Below are 18229 nucleotides of genomic sequence, written 5' to 3' on the forward strand. Positions count from 1 at the left end.
TCTATTGTTTTGATTTGGAAATAGTTTATAATCTCTCAAAACAGGATATTTAACAATTGTCGCTCACAGGGGAGGTGAGAAAAACTGATATAAAAGCCTTGCGAGGTTTCGGTCGGTATTCCGGGAGATGAATGTCTATCGGGACATCGCGACGGTCGTCACGAGCTCGATGGGAGTACCGGGTCGTGACATTTCATGCATTTAAACCTTGCTAGTGAACTTAGGTAGGAGCATGAGACCACATGGCTCATTTCACCAAACAAAGAAATCCATCTTACTTAAAACTTCCAAATGCTCTTGAGCATAAGCATTAAAGGTTTTGATTCATTGTGTCATTACCTAAAATGTTTATAGATGCACGGTAACGCTATCACCTCTCAATTGCTTAGCTTTTAAGTGTTGCCACCTTATCTTCATTTCTTTCTTCATTGATTATTTGCACTATATCCTTGAGAGTCTCCATCTCATTACCTAAAGCATTCACCGATGCCCTTGAGTATTAGGTAAAGGGTTTTCGTTGATGTTTGGCTCAACTTTCTTTGAAAAGTTAAACAGTCTAGCCTTGACCAAACCTTGCACCTTACGTTTTAGGGCTATGCAATTTTCTATTAAATGTCCTTGAATCCCATAATGGTAGTCACAATGAGCATTAACATTGTACCATTTTAGGTAAGGAGGCTTTAATGGGTTTGAGTGGACTAGTGCTAAAAGGTGACTTTCAATAAACTAGGGAAGTAAATTGGTATAAGATATGGGAATGGAGTTGAATTGGATTTTCTCTTGGTTGTTCCTGAGTTCCCCATGATTGTTTCCAATATTATTTGGTCTAGCATTAAATTGGGTTAGTGGTGAAGGTGTTGGTTTTGGTACTCATTGATAAGGATAAAGGTTTTGGGAGATATGATTTAAAGTGGGGTAATAAGGTTGGTAAGTGGGATAGCGTTGATAAGGAGTGTACCCTTTTGCTTGATGCCCCTCATATGTGATTACTTGTTCCTTGCCTTCTTTATTCTTTGGTTTGTTTCCTTTCCTAGGAACTTTAATCTTTCCAATCTTAATTGTACTTTCAATTATTTCACCTGACAAAACCATGTCTGTGAAGTTCTTGGTGGCATTTTCGATCAATCTTTCATAGTATGGGGCCTTTAGAGTGTTAACAAACATTATTGTTATTTCCTTCTTGGTCAAAGGTGGCTGGACTTGAAAAGCAATATCTCTCTATTTCCTAGCATAATCCTTAAAGCCTTTAGTAGCTTTCTTTTCCATGCTTTGCAAGTTAAACGGTTTGGGGCCATGATTGTCACATGTTTGTACTGACCTATGAATGCTTGTGCTAAGTCATTCCATGAATGCACATGGCTTCTATATAGCTTATTATACCATCTAATAGCTAATCTTGTAAAATAGTCTTGGAAATACTGGATCAACAACTAATCATCGTGAGTGTAAGTAGTTATTTTACAACAATACATGGTGTCATGTGCCATTGGACTTTAGTCCCATCATACTTCTCAAAATTTGAAACCTTGAACTTGGGAGGAATCACTAGTCTAGGTAAAAGACTTAATTCTAATGATTGATGGAACCCAAGGCATTTATCCTTTCCATAGCATGCAATTGTTCCTCACTTTTTATGTGCTCCCAGATTATCGACGGCCTCGAACATACCTTTCCTCAACTTTCCTTGTTCTTTTGGATCATCCAAATTTGGGACTGTAATAGGTTTAATAGGGTTTACTCTAATGATGGTTCCTGACATTGATGATTGTCCGCCATAATAAAAATGTCCTCCTATAGGTGGTATGGGGTATTAGTGTTATTTTTTAGATACTAAGGGCTAGTACATGGAATCATTTTTGCTTGGCATCTGTTGGCTAACTTGGTTGGTAGGTTTTTTAATCACTATTTTCCTTTTGTTAATGTTCATAATCAATTCCATCATTTTAACTAATTGCTCTTTTATCTTTTCTTAAGCTTTCTCCATCTAATCCATTCGCACAGCTTGTTCGTTTTCCATTATCTTGGTTTGTAGCCAAGTATTGTATGGGCGACGAGCAAGTGATTTTGACGATTGAGCTATATTGAGGACCTTTTTTTATCATAAATATGAATTACGATGCTTCTCATGTAATTGTGCAAATGTATGTTCATATGAAAAAAAATCTTGGTTATGTAAATGCATGTTCTAAATATATTTGGATATTTGCCACACAACGATAAATAATGAAGGGAGACTCTCTTTTGTCATATTTTACATGGCAACTACCCTATGTGATGATTTATGATGCAAATGCATGATTGCAAAAAGACAAAAATTAAACAAGTTCACATAAAACAACATAAAACACCAAAATCACGTGTAACTATCCCTAGGTGTTTTCTATGTGACATGGTTGGAGGGCTTTACTTAGAGTTGGCTCTTAAGGTTTACTATATGTGGGTTGGGATTTGACACAAACCTAAAGGTTCCTAAATTGTTCCTCACTATCATCCACTTTCGACTAGTAAGGCATCCCAATCCTTCACCCATTATAGACTATTGATGGAAAGGGTTCAATCTAAGTGGAAGTATTTCAATGGCCCAAGTAGAGGTTATCACCTCACGAGAGTAGAGATACTCTATTTCCACCTAAAAGGGACAAAGCCTGGGTAGAAGGCTTATGCATACATGCATAGTGAGTGTGTGGATAAGCATATTATATATATAAAGAAAAGAAAAACACAACTAAGTAAAATAAACTTAAAACTTGAACTATTGTCAACTACAAGGCTTTTAAGACAACATATAACTAACTATTGGCTCAACTCTCGAGTCTCCAACGGAGTTGCCAAGCTGTCATAATGTGTAAGTTCGATAACTTAATAGTTTGACTTAAGAGGAGTAACCATCAATCTTTTTTTGTTTAGGTGCATTTAACCACCATTACTTTGTTTCTTGTCAAGTTTCTCGACATTCATTCATCTTATCCTCATACACTATTACATAACTTATAGCATTATAAACATGCCATATTCATTCCTGTACATATTTTCAACATTAGGGGAGGTTAAGCCTTTAATTATTCCCACATACTTCATGTTTACCTTGCTTCTAGGTGATTCAAATCTTCTTAATTTCTCTATAAATTACACATTCAAAGGTTCACATTTCTACATCATTCTTTAACTAATGAGATTTACATCATGCGGAAGGGCAACTCACTTGCCAATCTTTAACTTTAATTGTAATTCTTTCATTCACCATCAAATTCTTTTCATTAGTTCTAATCCTTCATGTCTCAAAATATGATATCATTATTATGACTTAGAACTTTTTGATCATCATTAACAAAATTAAATTTTATCCTTCTTGACCAATTCCTCCAAATACTCACATTATAGTACTATCACTATTTGTTCTCCATCCATTGCACTATCGCCTTATGGTGAGTCTAATATAACTATGACATAACACTTTATTAATTCTTACATCTCAATCATATCAATCCTTTTTGCATGGCTTAACCACACTATAGATTCCAATTCCTTTATATCTTTCTTTGACTATTACTCCAAAATTTCCTCATATCAATATAGCTCAATTTCTAATGGGTTTTCTTATCATTGTATCATCTATATAACTCATCAAACATATTGAGTTCAAATCTCAAATCACTAAGAATAATTCTTCACTTCAGTTGGTCACATAATCAACTCCACATATACGTATGTACACACACATTTAAGTGTCGACATCCATCACTATATGTAGGAACCCTTGTCAATTACGTTCGAATTAAATTCCCTTTATTCATTCTAATCCTTAACCAAGGTTCAATATCATATTCTCGTAGTACATGTTTCCCTTTTAACTTTTCCATTTCATTCCCATAAGTTAAGTTTAATCCATGAACATTAAGGTATAATCAATTCTTGATTACCCTTTTGGATGTTTAAGTTACCATTTAACTTACATCCTACCATATGTTATCTTTTATGTAATTAACACGGATTCACATTATGCCTATACATACCTTTGCTTAATCTATTGTTCATACTCCAGCTTATCATTTCTAATCATATGCATAATTCTCATTATACCATGTATTCTTGCATCACAATGTCATTAATCACCTCTCAATTGCCAATTATCATTTTCATCAAATTACAATTTGGCATTCGTGTATGCTTTACCATCTTATTGATCCTTCAAAATTCATCTTTACTTGATAATTGCATCTTACGCAATACCACAATTCCTAAAAGTCATCTTCATTTCTCAATTATCTTTCATACCCCACAACATATATACTACATCCTTATTGCATTTCGATATTACTTAGTCGCTCAGGACTCAAGCTCATCTAAGTCATGCATGCCTCATGCATTTTCGAATTCCAATTTCCATAATACATTTGGAGGTTTTCATTAACCGACTTCATGATCACTGTTACCTTCAATCATCTTTGTATTATTCCTTTATACCAATATAATATCATTCCTCTTTAACCATCATACGATTAGTACTTGTAATTGCAAAACTTGAAATAGGATTTTACTTAATTACTTCTCAATGTCATTGCAAGTATCCACTTTCAACTTACAACTTCCTTTTCGTAACTACTCAATTTACTAGTTGTTTCCACAAAACTCTTAGTGAATTCCTCTTGAGTATTTCCTTGCAAATACCCACCTTAAGTTTATGTCTCACAACATATGACCACATAACCCATGGTTTAGCCATTAAACTCCTTAGCAAGTTCCAAATATCACATTACATCAATGTGCATATAAAATATTCCAAGGTAATATCAACTATCATTCTTGCCACATAGAGTTTGACACATCCTTTTCAAAACTTTGATGCATTTTCGAAACACTTATTTACTTATTTGTTTGTTAACCTTTCAAACACAATCATTCTAAAAAGAGTGCACTTATTCTCCAAGATATTTGAATGTATACCTGTCTATTCATACCTCAATTATGTTCATAGGGTTCTAGTATGCCACATAATTGGCCATGTGTTGTTACTAATCCTTTTCTTTCAACTATATTAAGATAAAATTTGTAAATCCTCATAGCAATCTTCTAGTTATATATTAGCTCATTTGTCATGCTAACCTTGTAATCCTTTATTCACAATTCCTTCACTTAGTATTGGGATTCCTTTGTCAATGTCTTATACTTTCATCTAAACTTTCACTCATTTTTTCCTTAGCCTTTGACAAGGCTTAATCTCTTGTCTCCTTTATTCTTAGGATTTGACTTTAGTCGACATAGTGTTCATCTTAATACTTCACATTGTAGCTTATCCCAATGTAGCCATCTCAAGAACTTTCATCTTCTCTTTTAATTACATGCTAATATATAAGACAATAAAGAAGTTTTCAATTTATTCATATAAACATTCTCTAAAACACTTAAAACTCCAAATAACAAAGCTCAACATCAAATCCATGACCATAATTTAGCTTGTAAGTTCATCTTCATGCCATTCATATCTTGCCCATGCTTCTTGGACATGAGGTGTTCTTAGCGTTGCGACGCTGGCAGTCAGCGTTGTGGCATTGTAACTACTAGAAATGAGGTGGTCTCAGTGCTATAGTGTTAAAAAGTTAGTGCTGCGGCGTTGTGGTTGTTGGAAATTTCTTTATCAATGTAATTCTTCTACCTCTAGGCTTATACCACAATTTCCATAACCATGTATCTTTTCTTTGCTCATCACATGCACTATGCCAAGTCAATATTTTCAAACCCATATTATCCTTTAACACTTATCATTAATCAATAAGTCCCACCTTAGGACAATCTTGCCATATTGTGCAATAAATTCTCAATATATGATACCACGCACATACTTATTCACCATTTATAACATCCCACAATTCTTATTATCTGTAACTAATTGTCTTTCTTGCTTGTAACTCAAATAGTTTATTGACTTTTAGTGCAAAAGACCATGAAAATAGTTCATCTTTATCCACACTTTATATTCACAATCCTTATTAAGTCAAGAATTCATCCTTCCCAAGTTCCATAATTTACCTCCAATGGTCGATATTCGTGTCAAATTATCATTCTATACTATCATGGAACTATGTGCCCCTCCCTTCTTACCATTGATCGTACTTTATAAGAAATAATTAAGAGATTTACATACTTCTTTGTGCATTGCATAACTCTTTAGGACATACTTTCTCACTATAGCCACTTGACTAACGAGCTATTATTTCGCCCTTTTTTCATGTTCATGCAGCATATACCATCAACCTAACTTTCAAATTCGCTACCATGGCTATAATTATCATTCTATCGAATGAATAAGCTTTAACGAACCTATTAATCTTGCTTCATTAGCCATTATTAGAAGGATTTTAAAGCTAAACACTTCAAACGAAAGGTTAATGGGCCAACTTACCAAAAGCGTGCCTCACATTATCAGGCCTCAGCCTTTTTATTCACAGTGTAGTAACTGATTTACATTTAACTTATTCATTAATACAACTTATCACCATCGTCCATCATATTCATAATAACTTCATCATGATTTAGCTCCGTTCACAAGCCACAGTTACCATAAATCAATCTCTAATCCAGGCTCAATATTCCCATGTCACACACATTTTTTTTTTTTTGTTTTACTAGCAATCCAACTTATCAAGTAGGTTACTTTTTCTACCAATCACCATCATAGTTTTGTATATATATAGGCCTTTATCAAGGCATCCATTTCTTTCAGGCATCTTGCCTTCCAATTCCTCTCTATGTGGCTTACATACTAGGTGGCATCTCTTACCGAGATGGGAGCAACACCAAATCAAATCCATATTATATTTTAAAAAAAAGGTGGCTTACTAGATGACCATGGTACCCATGTAGCTTCTTGTCCGCGACTTGTGCTGCACAGTCACAAATCGAGGTCAAAACTCTACACAAGACCTTACTACTCCGCTGACAGACACAAGAATCCTAAGACTCAACTAAACCTAAGGCTTTGATACCAAGTCTGTCATGACCGCTCCTCAATCACTATCAGCGTCCGAGTCTTGCGGGAAAACCCGTCAAGTCCCGAACCAACCTTAATTGAAACTCTTGTTATTATCTTATATTCATTCCACCAACTTAAGTAATCCCTTTGAACCATACAACTTTTTGTAACGTAATTTGAACAAACGTCACTATAAATTGTTCAACCTTTATTTCAATTCTCTTCTATTTTTCTTCCTTTACACTTGCACAAATAAAATATAAAATTTGCACTTCATCAAGGTGTCACTATAATATTTAAATATATACTTACTCATTTTTGCTTTATTAAATAAAGGCATGCGAGCCTCACTTACGTCGTTTTTCTTCTAAATTCTTTCTTACTTTTCTACCCCACTTAGATTAGTCATATAGTCGTCCGTCATGACTAATTTCGATAACAAATAAAATATTAATATTTTAATATTATTTTATTCTAAAATTCTCTACTTGTCTCCTCAAGACCCAAAATGTCTCACTTTGTCCCGGTTCACTTCCAAATCGCCTTTTAACTTGCTAATTCATTCTCAATAAAAATATTATTATTTAATTATTATTTAATTATTATTCTCTCGCGTGCGAAATATTTTAGTTCAAAATATTTCTTTCACCCGTCACAGCTTTTTGGCACTTAGATTTACGTCGATTGACACTTCGTCTCATCAATAAAGTCTTATTGGCTTCTATACGAGGTTACAAGGTATTACATGCATTCCAAGATCCACCTATATGAATACATCTGGTTTTTGAATCCTTGAAGACTCTTGCTACCACAAACAAAATCCCACATTATAATCGGTTCACAAGGCATGCATTCAAACAAAAATGATAATTTTTGTCTTCCTTACCTTAGAATCACTAAATTGAATCACCAATGTCTTCTTTACCTTAAAATCACTAAACCGAATAACCAATGTCTTCTTTATGCTCCAAAAGTGGAGTGTGGAAGGAAAACCTCTCAGTTTTTCTCTAGTTCCTTCAAAGCCAAACCTTCCTTTCTCTTTTTCTTCTTTCTCCTTTCTTTTTTTCTCTCTTTTCTTCTTTTCTCTTTTACTTTGTTATGAGTGGATCTCTCAAGGCAAAAGCCTTGAAATGGCTTTCATTTTCCCATTTTTCTCATACATGGGCTGATTGCCTAAGATCACTTCCTTTTTCTATTTTTTTATTTTTCTTTTAATCACATGTCATGCCATACAATTTCCTTTCTTTGTTATTAACACCACTTTCCATTGGTGGCTTGTTCATGCAACGTTTCCTTATTCATTCCTTTACCTTTTGGTTAGATTGCCTTGCCCATGTATTGGTTCACATGATATTTTATTTTTTTATTTCATTTACATTTCATTTCACATGTATTTCTATACATTTCATTTCCATTTCCTTTTAATGCCATCTTATCACCCAATAATATTTCATGCTATGATTATACCTTTTTCTTTTCAAATCACATTACTATCCTTACTTTGTTTACTATGGGCTATCTTTGCCAAACCATGGTTTTCTTTCACTTAAATACTCTTTGTTCTTTTTTTCTTTATCAACTTTCACATGATTGGGTCCCACATGTCCCCCACTAACTTTTTTATTTTTGCATGCAATAATTTGCATGTAATAGTAACTTTACATGCAAATTCCATCCAGCTAAGCAATCTTACTTGCATCCTACTTGAATTTCATTTTGCTTTCCATAATACAAATATATATACATCAAATATTCTCTTAACTTTTATTATTTACAATTCTGCCCCTCAACTTCTTATTCTTTTTAATTCGGTCATCCCATCATTCTTTTATTTCAATTTCTTTCTATTTTTCTTCGTTTACACTTGTACGAACAAAATATCAAATTCATATTCCACCAAAGTGTCACCATAATATTTAAATATATACTTACTCGCTCTTACTCTATTAAATAAAGGCACGCGAGCCCCACTTATGTCGCTTTTCTTCAAAATTATTTCTTATTCCTTCTCCTCCACTTAGATTAGTCATATAATTCTCCTTCATGACTAATTTTGACAACAGATAAAATATTAATACTTTAATATTATTTTATGATTAAAATATTATTTTATTTCAAAATTCTGCACTTGTCTCCTCGAGATCCAAAATGTCTCACTTTGTCTCGCTTCACTTCTAAATCGCCTTTTAACTCGCTAATTCATCCTCAAAAAAATATTATTATTTAATTATTATTCTTTCACGTGCAAAATATTTTATTTTAAAATATTTCTTTCACCCGTCACTACTCTTTAGCACTTAGATTTATGTCAATTGACCCTTCGTCTCATTGATAAGATCTTATTGACTTCTATACGAGGTTACGGGATGTTACACAATGTGTCCCCTAATAGGGTACCCACGAGTATTCGATCCAATTATATAGGATTAAGGTATTTTAAATTCGGGTTTGGGGTAAGTTTGGATAGTAATTTTACTACCAATATCGAGTTCAAGTAGGGTTCAGGTAGCACCCCTAGGTACCTGATACCCTAACCCAATTATGTATTATATAATATATAATAGATAATTAAATATATAAAATTTTGTTAATATTAGGAATTGAACTTTTCATTTATAATATATTATTATTAGTCAAATTATTAACGATATGTAAGTAATATATTTAAATAATAAAACTATTAAATTATTAGTTATGCTTAAATAATATCATATTACAACGAACATAATTGTTGTTATATATATATATATATATTACAAAGTGTTATAATTAAATATAACAATCAATTATACTTGTATTAAGTATTATAGGTATTTAATTTTTTTAATTTAGAACATAAATAATATGGTTATGCGTTAAAGTCATGCAATATGTAATTATAAGTTATATATTTTAAATTATATAAATTATATGTTAATATAATATATGATTAATAAATATCTCACATATTAATATTATAATTATTATATAGTATTGTTTTCCCTATGTAAACCTATATCCTACATATTAATAGGTTATTAATATTAATATATTTAATTTATATATATAAACATTACTATCTACTTTATACTTATTAAAATATTAAATAAGTTATATTTAAAAATAATTACTATGGCTGTATCATCTGTATTAATATGTTAAATGAATAGATTATAATATTAATGTATTTAATTTATATATAAACATTACTATATACTTATTATAATAAAATAATTTGTTAGTTATCATTACTACATAAATGTAATTTACAAAATTATAAAATTATTAGTGTTTCATTTATACTTACATCAATAGAACATATTAAAGTATTGCTATTAAGTGATAATAACTAGTAACAACCTTTCATTTCTATGTACAAATAAAAAATAATAAAAATAATAACTATAACTTATAAGTTGTTTGAGATTTTTGTTTTTAGTTATTCAAGTTATTGTTTGAGATACTAGTTTTTGGTTATTTGAATCTACATTTTATTGTTTGTTTGCTTTTATAAATTTAATTATTAATGAATTGTGATGTAAAATATAATTTATTATTGTATACGGGGTTTGGATTCGAGAAATTGAGTATCCATAAAAAGTATAATAATTTCTTTTTACGTAATCAGATTTTTAAACAGATTCAGATAATTACAAAGTAATGGGATGGTAATAAGATTCGAGTTCGGATAATAAATTTTAAAAATATTTAGGTAGTTGTAGGATTCGAATACTTTACTTATTAATCAGGTTTAGGTTTGGTGTCTCAAAATTAACAAGTACTCTACCTGTTAACAGCTCTAAAAATAACAAAGGAATAGAGGATAAAAAGATAAATTATCCTTTATTATAATATATGATTATTTATTTTTATTTATTTTTTAAAATATTAATAATCTATATTTAATTTAAAATTTGAATAATTGATAATTTAAATATTAATATTTTATTTATAATTTAAATGTTATTATGATGAAAATATTAATAAGTTTTAATTAATTTTTTAATTTAAAATATTATTTTTATAATATATAATTAAAAATTTAAACTTTTTTCTTTTTTATAATAATATTAATAATTGATCATTTAAGTATTAATATTTTAGTTATAATTTAAATGTTATTATGATTAAAATATTAATAATTTTAATTAATTTCAAATTTAAAATATTACTTTTTATAATATATAATTAAAATTTTAAACTTTTTTCTTTTTATAATAATATTAGTAATTGATCATTTAAATATTAATATTTTATTTATAATTTAAATATTTATTTATGATTAAAATATTAATAATTTTAATTAATTTTTTAAATTTAAAATATTATTATTTATAATATATAATATATAATTTTTCAAACTTAATAAGGGCATTTTGATCTTTTATTATTTTTGAAGATTATTTCCCAACTAAAGAATAGCTAATACGGTTGGAATTAACTATTGTTTGGTTTTAGCTGATGTTAGAAAATAGTCATTCCAAACCTTGAAGCATGTGACAACCAAATAAAGAAACAAATGTTCATTTTTAATAGTAAACACATTGAAATAGACAGTCCTTTTATCAGAAAGCTTATACAAGACAAAGCTTCGGTTCTATCGCACGTACCTTCACATGACCACATTGCAAACCCATTTACAAAGTTCATGCCCACTGCTCAACCTGATTATTTGGTTGACACATTTGATGCTTGTAAATTTGAGGCGATGTAAAGAGAGTAAATGGTAGACAGCTCCAATCGCTAGAATCCTAGTTGGCAAGAATCCGACCCACAATCAGCATATTTTACTCCTTAATTTATGAGGATGCCTTATTATCATTACTCATACTAGTATATACACATAGCATTGTATACACAAATTACAATACATTTAGGATTCAACAATTTTATTTGATTGATTTGTCAAATTCTCATATCTAATTATAAAGATTATCTATGCAAATAAGTTACCTGAACTAAAATAAAAGGACAAAGAAAAGTCATGACATGTTAAACAATATAAGCAATCTAGGAGATCCCAAAATTTGTGTTGGCTTTGACTTGGGATGAGTCTCAAGAGTATAAAATAAGCCACAATTTTCTCCAGGGCCAAGAAAAATCCTCTGCCACATGGAGCTTTCACCTTGTGGTTTGGGTAGCTATATGCATATAAATCCAGCAAAAGATCCTGGATGGGCCATCCTACAAATCCTTCACTTTAGTCAAGCAGCACATGCAAATGAAAAGGACTTTACTGTTCTTTTTTTTTTATTTTGTTTTGTTTTTCTACTGCTTATTACCTGAAAATGAAGGAGGAACTGCAACAGATGGATGATGTAATTCGTTGAAATTATGATTCTTTTAATGACAAACTGGTAAGATAGGCCAAAGGTGACAGATTTTCTGCAATAGCTAAAGGACAGAATGAAAAGGCATAAATTAATGCCATTTGGCCTATGGTTGGTAAGTAATAAGCATTCTTTAATCACATCACATCACATGCACAATAATTAAAGACTCAAAAAGTAAACCAACCAACTTCCATTTATCACGGAAGCAACTTGACTCTACTAATTTTTCCTTTTTTTTTTTTTTATATTTGAGCCATAAATTTATTATTGTGTTTAAATTATCCTTGAATGGGTGGTTAAAGCTGGAAGTACAAGTACCAAACAAGGGATAGTCCCATTGAAACGCCCAGAGCTTATACTACAATTGGTTTTAAAACAGGAAGGAAGATTCGTGGAGGCAATGTGAACGAAGGCTTAATGCTCGGCAGACACAACTTGGGGGTTAGTGACGTGGCAGAATGTGGGACCACAACGTTCAAATAAATGGCCGTCTGTTTTTGCCAGGTGTCCTTGTTAATACTATTCTAGCTCTATTATCTTTATTTTTCTTTTCTGCTTAATCATGGTTTCATCTACCTAATTAAAAGAAACATTTGAAACCATTTTCCACTTTGAATTGTGTTGTTACGAGAAGCCTAAAGGGAAGTTGCGGAGGGCATTGATGCTGGCAGTAGCAAATAGCAAGGTACGATAATGGCAGGCTTGGCAGCCTGGCATAGGCAAATTTGCCTGGTATTGTGGGAGTATACCTAGAAAGATTTGGGCTGTTAAGTATCTGTCTGTGTAATCAAGGAATGTAGCTGTTTTATGTTTTCTATGTAATGTTTTCCTTGAACAAATTATGGGGATAGTTGGCTTGGGTAATCAGTTGCTGTGACACAAAAAAAAAAAAGAATAATAATAATATTAAATAACTTGCCAAATTCATCAATGTTGTGTCTCCCATTAAAAAGTTTCTTGGTGTGCATTTAGTTTCCTTTTCAATTATGGTGTTGATGCTGAATCAGGACCTAGGAGCCTCAGAACCTGATGTGGGGATGAACACTCATTTTCCAGATTTTGCACTTGAATGCAAATTGCATGACTTCATTCCAATTAATACAACATAGATGACATTTCTTAGGGTGTCTTATTGTCTGTAATCTGGTAATGCCAGAAAATTTTAAACATGGGACATGTAATTACCAGAAAAATTTTTCACCAGTTAAATTCTTCAAGATTTTCATTCTCACTTTGACACCAAAGAATTGGTATTAAAATAAATGCAACTACGTTCAATGTATCCTACAATTGCTGCCACTTCTTTTGCCCCTTTTTATTCTCTCTTTGCTAAATTAAAAAGAATCACCCAAATACATGGCAGCAACAACCATAAATGGAACGTCGGACAAGGAAGATTGTATGAAGGTGAACTACTGTAAGATTACTCAAATACATAAAGGAACTCCATCCACCTAAGAACTTTGATCCATTTATAATTCCATTAAAAAATTTAGCTCCCATACTTGTTGGTTGAAGAGCAAAAGATAACAGCATTGTTTAGGCTTCAAGCCAGTGGACATCTTAATAAAAGCAAGGAGAGCAAGAGGTAATGCAAAGAAAGCATCATTCAAAGGCATTTGACTTCATTACCACAAGCATATACTTCTTCTGTGCAATCCTCCAAGCATGATTTATCAAGCAACAAGGGATATGCCTTATCTTTGTCCCGAGATATTTGAAAAATAAAAGATCGCCTGTCATGGATGCCTAGCATATCTTGACTCGAGTGAATAAGGCTTCTATAACTTGAACCATCCAAAGAACTCCCAAATTCATCTTCACTAAGAAAGGTTGAATATATGATTTCCTTTTCAGGAAATTGATGATCATTATAAGTAGATGAGTATTGATCTCTTACTAACCCACTAGAATGTAAGCATTTCCATTCTACATCAAGAGCAAAGGAAAGCTGGGTTCCACTACCAGGACTACTGTCCTCCTCACCAAAAGCCTTTTTGAGGAACCCAAGGTGATTTCCAAGAGATGGGAGAATATCACTAGTCTCGCTACCTTTACATGCAATTTCATAATAATTGCAATCCCCAATTAGATTCAAGTAGTTCGCTGAATGTGATAAGGTCAAAGGAAGAGGGTTCATATCTGCAACTGTATCTTCCTTTTCTTCTAAAACAGATCCTCCAAGCTCTTGTTTGTCACAGCTGGTACTAGTGGGAGGCACTCTTGTATAAAAATCTTGGGGATAATTCCTCAGGACAGGTGATGAACAAAACCTAAATGTACCATATGATTCAGACAACATATTTAAACTTTGGTGATGATCCCATGAACTTTGTACTGCAGGAACTATGGTCCAGTTTGTTTTCTGACAAGTAGCAGATAAGCTCCTTTCATTCATGTTTATAGAATCCCATTCAAGCAGTAGCAATGGCTCTCTTCCAGGCAAGGATCCATTCAGGTCATGGAAATCATCTAGCTCTTTGAAAGGACTAAATGGTGGAAAAGATCCATGTCTCACAAACGGAAAGCTAAAAGTGGAGTCACCTTCAACGCAGGAGATCAGATTTTTCCCTCTTAGTTCACAGCTAGGTAACTCTAAATTCTTTTGAAGGGTGTTGTGATCGATAAAGGTAGGAGAGCAGATATTAGAGCACCTCGTCTCCTTTGATCTGTCTGACCAATAACATGATGTACCATTTTCCAAGTATGGCATACATTCGACTTCCATGATGTTCCTTGTTGGCATCCTATAAAGTTTCTTGGAAGGAATATCAGCCTTAGGGCAGGCAAGTAACTGAGTTTTGGTATCGCTCTCTGCTGGTGCAGATTCTGCACTTCTGAAACTCTGCAGGAGCCAATATTTTTTTCTGATAATCAAGTTAACAAAGAAGTCATATCTTACAGAGAGTTGAAAGAGCATACATTTTTCTCATTGTTCTGAGGTAAAAGCCGACTAAGGATCATTGAAATAAGATCATACCTGAGAGAACATCTACTCAGTGCATAATATGAATTGTGAAAAACAATGAAATTAACTTTTAATCATGAGAAGTCTGACCCCTCGGAACAGAGTTCCTCCATCTCAGGAGATGAATTATGAGCCCATTGATGCAGTTTCTGTCTCTTTTTAGAAAATAATTCCACTTGATCAGACCGAGACCCTGAAATTTGAAATTTTCAGATTTTATTTCATGACTAATGGCTTATAATTCTCAGTTTTAGCCAATGACTAATCTTGTTTCAAACAGCAGATAACACTTTGATGTATTTTTTTCCATAAAGAGTTTGAAATTCCAAGGTTAAAACAAGACCTCAGCCCGATTGCCAAGAATCCAGATGCAAAGACAAATGGACAATTTTGATTGCTAGAATAGAAGCACAACTGCAGAAACATATGCAGCATTCCCCTATCTCTATTTTCTGCTATTAACCTTTGCTTTTGAATAGAGAAAACAAAGATTGTAGATTGGTAAGAGACCCTGGTCTCTAATTGCCAGTATCATGCTCCTACCAATTTTCTATGCTGCATATAAACTCAAAGGCTGAAAAGGCTTTCTTTAAATTGACCACTGTTAAAGAAGCAGGAACACTGGTTACTTGAAAGAATAACTTCATACTCTTGAGTTCTGTGGGGACTGGACATGAGATATTTAACAAAAGAGTTTCAGTGGGCTCTGACTATGGACACAAAGCTTGGCAACTTTGCAGTGATACTAGGACAATACTTAAGGAAAATATGAAGATTCATACAAACATTATGAACAGAAACGAGCTTGTAGTAGACTCATAGGTACATCCATAAAATAAAACTGATAACCCCAGCTGAAATGACATTTATTGAAGCAAACCTACTTAGAGTAGTTAAAAGACAAAGTTAGTCATCAGTCAACCAAGGAATTGCTATGAACAAGAAATTAAGAATTTGTTTTACCTTCCATACCCCAGTTATTTGCTGCTCCGTAAACAGGTGAGAGGAATGAATCAAAGTTGATACATGTCACATTGTTAACAGGCAACGACGATCCTGAGTCCTTAGAACTAGCATGTTGACTGGACAAAAGTGATCGCAACTCCTTTGAGCTAACATTTCTGACAGATAATGGGGATCTAAAGTCCTTAGAGCAACTTGTAATAATGTTGGTCCCCTCCGATGACTTGGAGATGTTCCTAACTATTTTGGTCCCCTCTAAACAGTAAAGAAGAAAATATCAAAATTTTCTTTTAAGCAAGAAACCTGTAAATGAATGCACCTAACAAAATGAAGGCGATAGCAGTCAAGTGAGGACAATATCTAAGTTTATCGTACCTACTACTTCACGACATTCAATAGAATTCAACTTGTTTGATTGGTTTTTCTCCCTTCGCATTGAATGAGAATCAAATTTTTGGCCGGCATCTTTCTTCAGCTTCTTGAAAAACGCATACTCGGAAGTTTTAGGGCCATCAGCTACAAATCCATGGTTATGATAATCCATAAAAAAGTTGAACCATACCATAAACAAACTTCTTTAAACGCTTATCTAAAAAGATAGAAGCAAAAAGGAAAGCATTAGGCAATCTAACTGAAATCCCTTCCAAGTTTAAAAGGAAATTATTTCTAGGAAAATGTATAATGTCCAAACAAACAAAAGCTATAAGAGAATTAATAAAGGTAAACTCATATTTGAGTGAAAGCATCGTGTAGAGCCAGAGAAATTCAAAATTAAACTCAATCTTCGTTCAATAATGGAATAATTGGGAAAAAAAGGGGGGGAAAAACCTCGATTTGATCGGGAATCGGGTCGGGTTACGGCGCTATGAACTCTGTGGAGAGCTGCAGGGAATGAAGTTCGAATTGGAGATTCGGTGTTAATATCGTGGTTTCTTCTTTTCATTATGATCTCAGCTCTTTCATTTGGAATTGGATTTTGGGGATGGGATTGAATTAAAAACCCTAGCTTCGGTTGGTAGGGATTGGGGAACCGAAACTTGTCGGGTATTATGGCCGTTGTTATTGGTTAACCTGCTGGAGAAGGGAAACTAGAAGCTGGAGAAGCAACTTAGTTTAGGCGCCAAAACGGCACGTCAGAGGGAGGGTGCAGTATGAAATAATTTTTAATAAAAATATAAAAATTAAGTAATACAAAATAAATAAAGTTTTATTTGTTGTATCAACAAATAATGTATGATGAATTTTATAGTAAGACTAATCTTATTGTAAGGTCAATTAATATAATTTAAAAAAATAATAAAAATTTGTTTAACAGGTAAATAAAAAAAGTAACTTATAAATTTATCTATTTTATATTAATAATATACGTAATTTTTAAATTTATTTATTTATTTTAAATATTATTTAATTTTTATTTTTATTTTATTTTTTACTTTAAAATATAAGAATATTATTATTTTTAACTAATTTAATTTGATTAAAATTATTATTATTATTTGTTACGTTCAATTTCTCACGTTTACGTCAATACTTTAATAATATTTATTCAAATTTTATAATTTTTTACGTTAATTCTTATAGGTTTATATCAAAGTTTTTGAATTACTAAATTTCACTATAATTATTTTTACCCTTACTATTATTCTTTTTAAAATTAAAATTTGTAAACTGTTAAATACTTTATACTCGAAAAAATAAATTTAAACGTTTAATTTTTAAAAAAATTATATTTATTTAACATAGTTGATTTGTTATATTAAATCTCATATGTTTAAGTCAATATTTTAACAATACTTGTTTTACTTTTATAATTTTTACATTAATCCTTACTATTTAACATCAAAACTTTTCAAATATTAATTTTCATTATAATTATTTTTATCTTTATTATTATTATTATTCATTTATTAATTAAAATTTGTAAATTGTTAAATACTTTAAACTCAAGAATATAAATTTAAATATTTAATTTTATAAAAAATCATGTTTATTTAAGATAATTAACTTGTTACGTTA

General features: G+C 31.7%; 1 protein-coding gene across 4 annotated transcripts; it reads right to left on the reverse strand.

The window, feature by feature from the left end:
• Positions 1-13731: 13731 nt before the first annotated feature.
• On the reverse strand, positions 13732-17323 carry LOC18613006 (uncharacterized). Of its 4 annotated transcripts, none has more exons than XM_088803027.1 (6): positions 17042-17323; positions 16589-16729; positions 16223-16468; positions 15341-15443; positions 15205-15262; positions 13732-15127 (listed from the first exon to the last, which is right to left on the reverse strand). In XM_088803027.1, the coding sequence occupies exons 1-6, from the start codon at positions 17154-17156 to the stop codon at positions 13892-13894; spliced, it is 1899 nt and encodes a 632-aa protein (XP_088659153.1). In that variant the 5' UTR covers positions 17157-17323; the 3' UTR covers positions 13732-13891. The 4 variants fall into 4 exon arrangements, with proteins under 4 accessions (XP_088659153.1, XP_007050073.3, XP_007050074.3 ...); XM_007050011.3 differs by having other exon boundaries at positions 16214-16468; positions 16589-16802; positions 17042-17322; XM_007050012.3 differs by having other exon boundaries at positions 16214-16468; positions 17042-17321.
• Positions 17324-18229: the final 906 nt, after the last annotated feature.

This window comes from Theobroma cacao, chromosome 1 (assembly GCF_053813885.1).
Source record: "Theobroma cacao isolate CCN51 chromosome 1, ASM5381388v1, whole genome shotgun sequence".
In the NCBI taxonomy this organism is placed as follows: Eukaryota; Viridiplantae; Streptophyta; class Magnoliopsida; order Malvales; family Malvaceae; genus Theobroma; species Theobroma cacao.

Coding starts and splice junctions, on each gene's coding strand:
- LOC18613006 (XM_007050012.3), bottom strand. CDS start 17,156: ATGAAAAGAAGAAACCACGATATTAACACCGAATCTCCAATTCGAACT. Junction 16,730..17,041: donor CGATTCCCGATCAAATCGAG/GTTTTTCCCCCC, acceptor ATGGATTTGTAG/CTGATGGCCCTAAAACTTCC. Junction 15,444..16,213: donor AAATAACTGGGGTATGGAAG/GTAAAACAAATT, acceptor TTCAAATTTCAG/GGTCTCGGTCTGATCAAGTG.